The sequence below is a fragment of the Bufo bufo genome, chromosome 6 (genome assembly GCF_905171765.1).
Source record: "Bufo bufo chromosome 6, aBufBuf1.1, whole genome shotgun sequence".
NCBI classification, from domain to species: Eukaryota; Metazoa; Chordata; class Amphibia; order Anura; family Bufonidae; genus Bufo; species Bufo bufo.
The window spans coordinates 50387076-50398905 of NC_053394.1; the positions used below are offsets into that span (position 1 = coordinate 50387076).

General features: G+C 36.9%; 1 protein-coding gene across 1 annotated transcript; it reads right to left on the minus strand.

Moving 5' to 3' along the window:
• Window positions 1-6759: 6759 nt before the first annotated feature.
• On the minus strand, window positions 6760-10812 carry NKX6-2 (NK6 homeobox 2). The gene is made up of 3 exons (XM_040439019.1): window positions 10246-10812; window positions 9623-9795; window positions 6760-7166 (listed from the first exon to the last, which is right to left on the minus strand). Exons 1-3 carry the CDS (start codon window positions 10670-10672, stop codon window positions 6918-6920), a joined length of 849 nt encoding a protein of 282 aa, XP_040294953.1. The 5' UTR covers window positions 10673-10812; the 3' UTR covers window positions 6760-6917.
• Window positions 10813-11830: the final 1018 nt, after the last annotated feature.

Sequence of the window (11830 nt, forward strand, 5' to 3'; positions counted from 1 at the left end):
TGCAGCACTTAGTCTGTGTTGCCGCGAATAGACGGCGGCCCAGCCTACGTCCCCTTAGTGACCGCCGTAAAAAGGCATATGGGTGGTCAATAAAGGGTTAAGACCCAGAGAGATTGTGTAGATAACAATATAATAGTCCTGTCCAAAGTTTAAAAGATATAGGTGGCAAAACATCTAAACTGTGAAAAACAATCCCAACATGGCTGACTAATTATATGATACCAAAAAGGATTAAAGGATACATAAACATGCAATAATAGAGTCTGTTAAGCAAAGACCTGCTGATAAGAAATGCACTGAAAATATTTGCATTCCATTCCATTAATCCATGGAAGAAAGAAAAACTTTTACTAAAACTTCCACATTATTTTAATATTAACTTCCTATCAAATAAACTATAAACTTTCTTTGATCAGATTGCAGATTGTATCTATAAATAGGCTTTTATTGGGTAAAGCAGCTCAATTTTGTGGCTCTTACTGTTGACATGCAGGATTCCTATGTGACCTGGCCTTCAGAAATTAGATAAGCATATAGGTATGTGTGGAGAATGCCCTATACATTGTTTTATAAAACCTTGTAGCTGATATAACCTGCTTTTCATATTAAGCTTATGCCTGTGTGCAGCTGCTTAGCTATGGAGACCCATTTCATGAAGCTCTTGATGTACAGTGTTTGTGTTGATCATTTATGTCCGGCTATCAGCCCACTCTGTCCATCGACTTTGAACTTTCACCGCTTGCATGCTTGGGTTATCATATTGCATGAACTGTGCCAGCTCTGACCTTTTGCTTGTTTAACTACAGATTCTGTCTCCTGATTTTCCTACTACAAACTGGTTTCTACTGACATCAAGCATTGCCCACAGATTTCAAAGCAGAAGTTCTGACCTCCATCTGTGGTAAATCAGGGGATCCACTATCCAGGGCAGTTATGTAGCCAGTAATGCAATAGAGGATAGGCGATTTTATGCACCACACATTTCAGATTTTAGTGGACATGCTGTGTGCAAATTCATGGTCAACTACTCCGTGGCTGATCGGTTATTATTCCTAGACCCCTTACACTACACAGTGATAGCATTAATAGTTGTCTATGATAGAGCTAGCAAATCAAAAATTTAAGTGTGCCACTTTTTAAATCATGGAGCTCTTCACTACAACCACTACTACTCTGCCTATGGCGGTTGCGTAACTCTGAACTTGATTTTAGGCACCTGTTTGCCATAGGTGTGAATAAAACATCTGCACTCAATGATTAGGAGGGGTGTTCACATACTTTTGGCCAAATAGTATAGATAGATGGTAAAATGTATTGGCACAAGATTGAGATGTTACACTGAACACTTAATCCCACTTTTTAACTTCTTGGAGTGCTACAGATTTTTCGGCTTCTTGGAGAGATGAGAGAGATATGTGATGTTATGTAGGTATATGTGTGTGTGTGTATATATGTATGTGTGTGTGTGTATATATATATATATATATATATACACACACATCATTATCAAGTCTATCTGGGATTACACGGAGAGAGAAGGATCTGAGCAAGCCTAGATCCACAGAAGGTCTGCAGTTCTCCAAGATGTTTGGAGCAACATCCCTGCCGAGTTTATTCAAAAACTATGTACAAGTGATCCTAGAAGAACTCATGTTTCTTTGAAAACAAAGGTTAGTCACACCAAATATTGAATTAATTTAAATTTTTCTTGTTCATTCACTTAGCATTTTATTAATTGATAAAAATAAACTATTAAAGAGAACCTGTCACCGGTTTTTAAACATAAGAATCATCGGCATCCTGAGATAGTTATCCCTCACCCTAATCATCCTAGGTTTTATTTATTTTTTTAAACACCTCCAAGTACTTCTTTTACAGTCCACTTTTGCTTTTTTCAAGTTATGTAAATAAAATTCTTATCTCATCACTTCCCATTCCTAACCCCACCTCCCGTTATAAGAGTGACAGAATCTAAAGATCCTACCCTCCTCCCGAACTCCCGTCCCAAATCCTGCGCATGTAAAGAACCAGTCACCTCACTCCTCATCTCACACTGATCATATAATGTATACTGCTCAGCTGCGAGACTTGGAAGAGAAGGGGTGGAGATGAGCAATCGTAGAGGGCGTGTCTTATTTGGTTGTGGGCGTGGCTGCACTCTAAGAGTCAGAGAACGCTGGACTCATCTCTGAAGCATGGAGGAGACAGGACTCATCTAAGGTGCATTTACATATATGGCGGAAACATTTATTTTAGGTTTTTCTCTGAACTGATAGTTTGTTCAGAATTGATTTTAGTATCATTATTAATGTATTAATAGAAAAGTGAGTGGATAAATAGGCTTAGAAAGTGATGACAGGTTTCCTTTAACACTATTTATGAAAGCATCTTTACTTTGCAGCATTTTTTCATACCTGCCTAAAACTTTCACACAGTACTTTGTGTGTATATATATATATATATATATATATATATATATTCATTTACACACACAGTAGTTGATATATATACTTTTGCATAGTACTGTAAAAATACATATTTTCAATACAGATATACAGTATTTGCAAAGATCGGATTATTTTTCCATGAAGAAATTTGCTCCCAGTGTTGCAAATACCATTCATGTGCACAACAATCCTAGTGTCTGGTTAAATGAGAACTTCTGACAATTGAAAACATAGAATTTCCATCTGATTTACCAGATTATTTATCAATATAGGCCCCATTCACGCGACCATATTTTTGACCCACATCTGAACCGCATTTTTTGCGGAACAATTAGTTTCAATGGGACCACAAAAAAATGCACACAGCACACCATGTACTGTCCGTATCTGTATGTCCGTTCCACAGCCCCGCAAAAAAAAAGATAGATCATGTTCTATTCTTCTCGGTTTGGGGAAAAGAATAGGCATGGTTACAAAAGGTCCACAAAAAAAAAAAAAAAAACTGATGCAACACGGACATCACACAGACGTCATCCGTATTTTTGGTGGATCCGTGTTCTGTGGACTGCAAAATACATAGTCATATAAATGCACTCTAAATGTCTGTCACAGGTCACTCAGTGCTCAATGACAGTTTAGCTTGCAGCATTCTCATACCTCAATGTGATGGCTGAAAAGGCAGAATAATAGTTTGCTCCCAAATGTATCACAAATTGAAAAGTTCCCCTTTTTTTGTTGGGGGGTGAGGAGGAAGGAGGAGAGTAAAGCATGCAAAAATAATATATGGATTGAACAACTGAATTCTGCCATTCTTTCTGCACATTAAATATAAAGTCTGCCCCCTGCAAGTTGTGGCTCTACAGCTGAGGCTACAACCCCAAGTAGATGGCTGTCCTGGGCTTGGAGAGGAGCTGTGGTTTTAGGCACAGAGTGCAGGCCTCCATATACTGAGTGTGGATGTTCCTATATTACAGAGCTGTAGGCACTCAGCGTGTCCTTCTATAACGCTGGAGGCAGCAAATTCTCCCTGCAGGGGGAAATAGCGAAAAAAAATGCTCACAGGCAAGTTCATAATGTTCACTAATGTAAATGCACAGGACAGTATCAGTTTGGCTTGTATTATATTTGTTGTTTTTTGTTTGTTTTTTAAGGGGAGGAAAGTAAAATAAAAATGCATTTCAACCTCCACTGATATTTTTAATACATGTATCCTTTTTGAAGGGGGCGGGGCTTGCGGATTTTTAATTATTACAATTTTGTATGCATTAGTAATTTATTTTTTATTCTTATTTCGAAACAATGAAAGTGTTAACTTTACAATCATTATATAGCTTGTAGACGGGGTTCACATGAGCACTTCCGTTTCCATTGTTCTGCTTATAGGAGCAACGAAAAATTACGGCAATCTCTGAGCCATCAAATGACAGCAAAGAACAATGGTGGACCCCACTGCCTACGGCAGGATCCGTCAAATTTCAATAAAACTGAACAACATCATGGTTTTAATAGCGGCTGTGCTTGGTATTGCAGCTCTGTCCCGTTCACTTGCCAATCAATTTAAAAACCCGTCTAGGTATCCAAATGAAAGACGGCTTTACAAACTTGGTGAAAATAGATGCGTCTTTTATTCACCCATAAGTTAGAAACAAATGTTTCAGCTCACCTTCCTGAGCCTTTGTAACACAAACCTGATTGCTTGCAACATACCATACAGGTGACCAAAAGAAGTATCAATTTTATATATATATATCTACAGGTGAAACTCAAAAAATTAGAATATCGTGCAAAAGTCCATTTATTTCAGTAATGCAAATTAAAAGGAATTGCATTAATGCAGCTTAAAATTACAATATTATGAAAAGGTTCAATATTCTAGGCTCAAAGTGTCACACTCTAGTCAGCAAATTAATCCATATCCCCTGAGCAAAGGGGACCTCAAAATTGTGACTTTGGGGTTTCATAAGCTGTAAGCCATAATCATCCAAATTATAACAAATAAAGGCTTGAAATATCTCGCTCTGCATGTAATGAGTCTATCTCATGTGTTAGTTTCACCTCTTAAGTTGCATTACTGAAATAAATGAACTTTGCTCGATATTCAAATTTATCGAGTTTCACCTGTGTGTGTGTGTATATATATATAGTTTATAATCAGCAATATGGAGTTCTTCTTGCACATGGTCATCAGACAAGCTTCACATATATCCGTTTTAGTGTCCCTCTGAGTTGGTACGCAATCGACGGAGGGAATGTGATGCCAGAACTGATCCCACAGCTTTCTATGAGATCATACATATCATCCAAGGCAGTTTTAATGCCAAATTTAAAGTAGTGCTAAAAAAAAAAAAAGAAAAAAAAAGAAAGCATGCAACTTTTTTTTGTATGCCACTGTCATTCTATAGATGCCATACTGGTGCACAAAGTACACATACATATATAGTCATGTCCAGCTGCTGGCATAAAACAACCAACTGCCATATGTGAGCCCAGCCTAAAATTGATACATTTATTAAATATGAACACTAGTTTTTTAGATATATTATTATTATTATTATTATTATTATTATTATTATTTCCATCCGGCCGTGTAGTCAGATTTTTAATATTCACATTCAAAAACAAAAAAATAAAGATTTTCTTTACAATATTTTCTCTCTGGACATTACCCTGCTATTTCTTATATAGTACTATTTAGTAGCCAGGCTGTCTTTCCCCCCACTCACTGTATGACTGACATCCCCATCAACTGTCCCCACACTGCTGGCTTTGTCAGTATTACAGTATATTCACACAAGGCAGGTATGTTTCAGAAATTGCTGCTATTGTTCAGTACTCTGAATGGGGTTGGTAAAAGTCCATGCACATGATGTAGGGAGTGGAGTTTTAGTTATCTGGCATGTATGTATGTATGTATGTATGTGTGTGTGTGTGTATATATATATATATATATATATATATATATATATATATATATATATATATAAAAACAAATCAAGGACAATATAAGAAGAAAATAAAAAAATTATATATATATTTTTTTTTTTTAAGATAGATAATTGACAGATATGTAGATAGATAATAGAAAGGGTGTGTTTACAGTTTACATGATGCAGCCATAACCATAGGTTGTAGGTTCCAACCACCAGATGTATTGGACAGTATCAGAAATTTCTGCCACATATCTGTCAGGTGTAAATATTCCCATTAGACTACCATATCTACAAAACCACAGTTTACAATACACAGCATGTGCAGCAGACATTCACCATATGCCAAGTAATCACATATAGAATCCATCCATTATATTTTTTGGGATGTGCACCTATCAGCACACAATCTGTAAATTATCTAATCTATATCTCTAACATCTGTCTGTCTATATATTACAACTAAAAATACAATTTCAAAATAAATTTACCTAAATCTAAAGAACTTGAATTAAATGCAGGGAAGAACCATGATACATAAGGCAACAATATCTGGATAAGTTGTTAAATAATTTATTTTAATATACAAAGTTGTATTTCCAGTACCTGGAACACAATATTTTAATCCAACGTCAAAATCAAGTGATTCTGTTTTCCTGTCACTGTATTTTTGGCAGGTTTTGGGGTACAGGCCTTTTTGGAAGGGGGGGGGGGGGGAGGAATGAAAAGAGCTTCATTTTATTGCATTGGAAAATAACACCAGAAAAAAAGTCTATAATCTTCTATATACAAAGTGACAGGAAAATCTGTACAAAAAGTAACAAAACGTCTTCTCATATAGGGGGGTTGTAATAATAGAATGACATGGGGTCGGAAGGGTGATCTGGATTATTTAACCCTTCTCCCCCTGGCAGGGAATGATTCAGAGTCCTCTTCGGTCTAATTTACACAGGCGATAAGATCATTTTTATAACTTATTTTGTAAAAAATATATATACATCTCAACATACAATTAATCTGTACAACACATAGCACTTACATACACATACAACTCTTATTTATAGTGTGAATACCCTGGTCATCTCAGCTGGTAAAGCGCTTTGTAAGGAGGTTCCTGGGGCAAGGAGGGAAGGAAGAGCTGCAGTCTCTAGAGAAGAGGTCCTGGCATCATGGAGGAGATGGAGGTGAGGTCCACTCAGAGGGTGCCAGGTCCTGAGGTGAGGGGGGAATGGCAAGGGTGCAAGCCTGACTGGATGTACCACAGGGAGAGGTGCAGGCTTTATGGGAGAAGGAAGGAAGAGGTGTAGACTCAAGGATAGGAAGGAGGGAAGGAAAAGGTGCAAAATCAAGGAGAGTAAGGAAGGGGGGAAGGAAAATGTGTAGGCTCTGTGGAATATGAAGGAGGGAAGATGTGCAAGCTCAAGGAGAGTATGGAAGGAGGGAAGGGAGAGGCAGCCTCTGGGGAGTAAAAGAAGGGAAGGAAGTGGTGCAAACCCTGGGGGATAGTAAGGAAGGAAGAGGTGCAGTCTCTGGGGGGAGAGCATCACAAGGTGTCCGAGTTATTGCTGCATGGACTCAGCAGATTCAAGTTTGTGTTTTTGTGCTTTTTCAATAACCTGGAGATTTTCTCATCGTCTGAATTAGGGTCCAGAGGTTTGTTGTACTCATCATCGTCCTCATTGTCTGAGCTCTCCTTCATCTTCTCTGTCTCAGAGTCATGCTTCTTCTTGGCTGAGGCCATCTCTGCTGCGTGTCTTTTCCTCCACTTTGTCCTGCGATTCTGGAACCAAACCTAGAAAACAAGAGGAGAGATGAATGATCACATCACAGGCCCCTGTACAATGTGGAGAGGACAAGTCCTACTTCTACTAACACAGTGTGGGAAATATACATCTGTGCACAGTGATACTGCTGCCAATAGACAAGGTATCTATAGAACTGTACTGCAAGGTGTAATGATCTATACATTGGTAGCCTAATATGCAAATAACGAGCCTACAGTAATAGTACATTAACTATTACAGGTGGGTATGTATATATATATATGTCGGTGCACCAAAATAATCCTACATTAACTGACACTAATTTAATAACGTGTACACAATATTAATAACTACAATTAATATTACTGTACGGAGAGGGCATTATGTGAAATAAATTCTATAAAATTATTTAAAATAAAGTATTACCTATTTATTATATCCAATACATGAAGTATACAGGTGCATTATGTATTACCATACCACAGAATAAATATTACCTATATTCTATTCCGGTTGCACCTACTATTATGTTACACTATATATATATATATATATATATAACTATTAAGTATTAACCATTTATGGTAATACTAGTACCTACACCATACGTAGTATATAGTCTCAATTATAAGTTTATAACATGTATACTGTACACTGCCACCTGCAACAAATACATACTGTAGTAAAGTACATATGCGTCTATATATATTAAGGTTAATCCAATACATTAGCTTGGAGCATGTCACATTCTCCATCCTAAATTAATCTTGATCTCGAAGGCTGCATCTACATTCTCCTTCAATTTCTACTCGCAAAAAATACAAACTGAACTGCACTGTATTTACAGTAAAGTTTATATTTACACATTTATGCATAATGTATTATTCATTTTAATATTTACGTATCTGTTTTATAAAAATATAACAAAGAAAAAATAAAAAATAGCAAAGAAAAAAATACAATAAAAAGTACACATCTTACATATTAATTCCTTGTTGCTTCAATGTAATTTCCGTAAGCTTGTCACACAACTCCATTTGTCCTTAGTTTCGCTACATTCTATATATGTATTCTATTGTAGTCTGAAACTATATGGGTGAAGCAGTGCTGTCTATATTAATATTATTATTATTATTATTATTCAGTATAATCACATCTTAGAACTTCTCACCAAACAGCTATTTCAACATATACATATATATATATATATATATATATATATATATATATACTCTCCATAGTTTACCCAAGCACACCTAATCGGTGTCTCTAATGATAATTAGATTATTATTAGTAGTAGTATTAGTCTAATGTATATTTAGAGACAAAAACAGAATTATTTCCCATCTACTTTGTGTTTCAGAAAGTTTAATTCTCTCACGTTTGCGATGAATGAATTGACCATAAAAAATATATAACAATAGTTAAATGAAATGTTCCCCCCATTAAATAAACGTAATTGTGAAGTCAATTCCCAGCCCGACTGTAATTGAAATGTAGAATAAAAGTGACAGCTCAGTGATTTGTCATTATCTGTAATGGACTTGTCATCTATAATTATTACTACCTATCATGACCGCTCATGGTAATAACATCCAACAGGTAGAGTATAGCAAAACCTGATTAATAGTAGTATTATAGATTAGACTGTAAGCTCCTATGTGCAGTGTGATGTCATTATAATCTGAGGATCTTGTAGTTAAATGAGGATCATAAAACACAACAATACAATTGAAGATAAAATCTTTCTAATAATAAAAGTTGTTATTACACTATAGTAACACTAATTGTACACACATACTCTATCTATCTAACCTATGCCACCTGCAGTAAAAACATAATGAAGTATAGTAAAGTGATTTAACTTTACATGTGTGTGTGTATTATTATCATTATTATTATTAGTATTATTATATAAAACATAACTAAAATGTTTCTAAATAGTATAATTGCCCATATTATGATTGCAGACTCCATAGATAGATAGATAGATAGTAATTATATACAACATAACTAAAATGTTTCTAAACAGTATAATTAATTACCCTGATTGCAAGGACAATATATATATATATATATATATATATATATATATGTCTTTGCAATCAGAAGGTAATTAATTATACTGCTTAATTAATTACCTTGTATATAATAATTACTATCTATCTTTGCAATCATAATATGGGCAATTATACTACTACTACTAATAATAATTTAAAAAAATTATCTATCTATAGAGTATTTTCAATCAGGGGGTAATTATACTATTTAGAAACATTTTAGTTATGTTTTATATAATATTAATAATACTAATAATAATAATACTTTTTATGCTTTCAAAACAGCAGATGTCTTTTTGAGAAACTTACATTGTATGACATTTACAGACTAATACATATAAGACCTAATACACCCTACACAATATACGATTGCATATATAGTAATTCAATTACACTGGGTAATATTTGGGGTGCAGGGCTCTTACCTTGACCTGAGACTCGGTCATGCCCAGGGAGTATGCCAGTCTTGCCCTCTCCGGCCCTGCCAGGTATTTGGTTTGTTCAAACGTTTTCTCTAGTGCAAAAATCTGCTGCCCTGAGAAGGTGGGTCTGGAGTGCTTCTTCTTGCCGTCCTTGTCCAGCACCATGCCGGCTTGTGCTGAAGACATTACCAGTAACAACAGCAAATTACACAGTGTCCACTGAGTATACACCAGTGCTCAACCACCTGCAGCTGTCAGAGCTTGCTGGGAGTTACAGTTCCCCAGCAGCTGGAGAGCCACAGGTTGCTGAGCACCATCAGATTGTCAGCATTTTCCTGCTGTATTTATTAGGACATCCTCAAGCATCATGTATGGAAATAAATAAACCCAAAATGTGGCAACAATATCAACTATAATGTCCAGACAGAAATATGACAAGTCTAAAGGCCAGCGATATCTAATAATACAGGGAATTGTAAATGATACATTGCAACAGTTCTGTGTTTATTTTGAGAGTCTAACAATGTTGCCACGTGACAGAACTGTTACATTAAATCACATCATACTACTACTACTCAGATTGTATATACGACATGCACCTATACAGGGGGTGAGGATGTACTTACCAGGACAGGCCAGCCTGGGGTCCCTCCATGGAGAACTCTGCATAACTCCTGGCCAGAAGATAGGGGGTCTCCCCGGCAGTTCAGCCAGTGGTTTGGGGTATCTAGACATAGCTGCTGGGTTAAAATACATCCCAGTGGAGGTGGCAAGTCCATTAATGCGAGGCAAGTTGGAGAGCAGGTTGCCGGATGCCCCCAGTGCGGTGCCCAGGGGCCTTCCCAGAATGTCACTAATCCCATGAGGCGTCCCCAAGGGGAACTGTGCGTTTAGGGAGGACAAGTTGGGGGCTTTGAAATTCGAGGGGTTATGCAAGGTATAAGGGAACAAGGTTGTCTTCATCTCTGCCATGTTGTGCAGGGCAGCCAGGGGGGTGCTGCTCAGCACGAATGCACTCTGTCTGTTGGTATCCATCTGCCCCACAGCTAACATTGGTATTGAGCATCCAGAGCAGCCTCAGCCTGTGTGGAAAGCCAGAGCAGTCCTGCAGCCTCCAGGGGAACTCTCTGTGGATCAGCACTGATGTCTCTGGAGCAAGGATCAGCCACAAGCATCCAGACTAGTCTATGGTGTCCCTGCTGGGTGCAATCCTGGAGGAGCGGAGTGTCCCCAGCCTGAGTCCAGCACACATCCCACTGCCACCCAGTCATTCACTGGCTCTGATAACTGGCCAGCCACCTGCCAGCCTCGGCCCCTGATTGGTCAGTGCTCAGCCCAGGCCCCTGCTCTGCATCTACGTCACTGCCGGCACTAAATGAAGCCCTGATGATATAGTCAGGTGCTTTACATGGCTGTAAATCCACACACTGATTTATCTCCCCAGCCACTAAATAAATCCCATTCAATGAGAGTTTAGTGAGGCTCTGGCTTTTAAAAAAAAAAAAAAAAAAGGGAATATATAGCTCTAGATCTCATCACAGGGGGGAATGGAAATGTGATGATGGTCATTAAGGGATGAGGATTGATTTGTCTTAGTTAAAAAGGCCAAAAAAACATAAACTACAATAATAATGCTGCATCTATTACAGTCATGTATAGTGAATAATTACACACAGAGATGCAGCAGCAGCCGTGTGTGTATTGGGTTCTATAAATCACCAAGAGCAAATTCATCTCCACTGGACCTCACTGTACTGACTCAGCTACAACTTGTAACATTCAAGTGGATCCTGCATCAGAAATAGTCCTGTAGTTTGCAATAGATTACAGTATTAGTATCATTTATTGTCGTTTTATTAGTATTTGAATTATTGTTAGTAGCAGTAGTAGAATTATTTATTATTATTATTATTAGTGTTAGTAGTTATGTTGTATAATTTATTATTAGTATTGTTATTATTATCTGTGGTATGATTATTATTATTATTGGTGGTGTTAGTAATGTTGTATGGTGATTTATAAATAGTAGTATTTTTATTATTATTAGTATTGTTATATTAGTAGGATTTATTACAGTTGTATTACTAGCAGTGTTATTAGTAACTGTATTCACTCATTAGTTACATATTTACTGTTGGTTTTATTACTAGTAGTACTTTGAGGAGTAGTGACTTTAAGACTCCTCCTTTGAATCTCTTGCTTCTTTCGCAG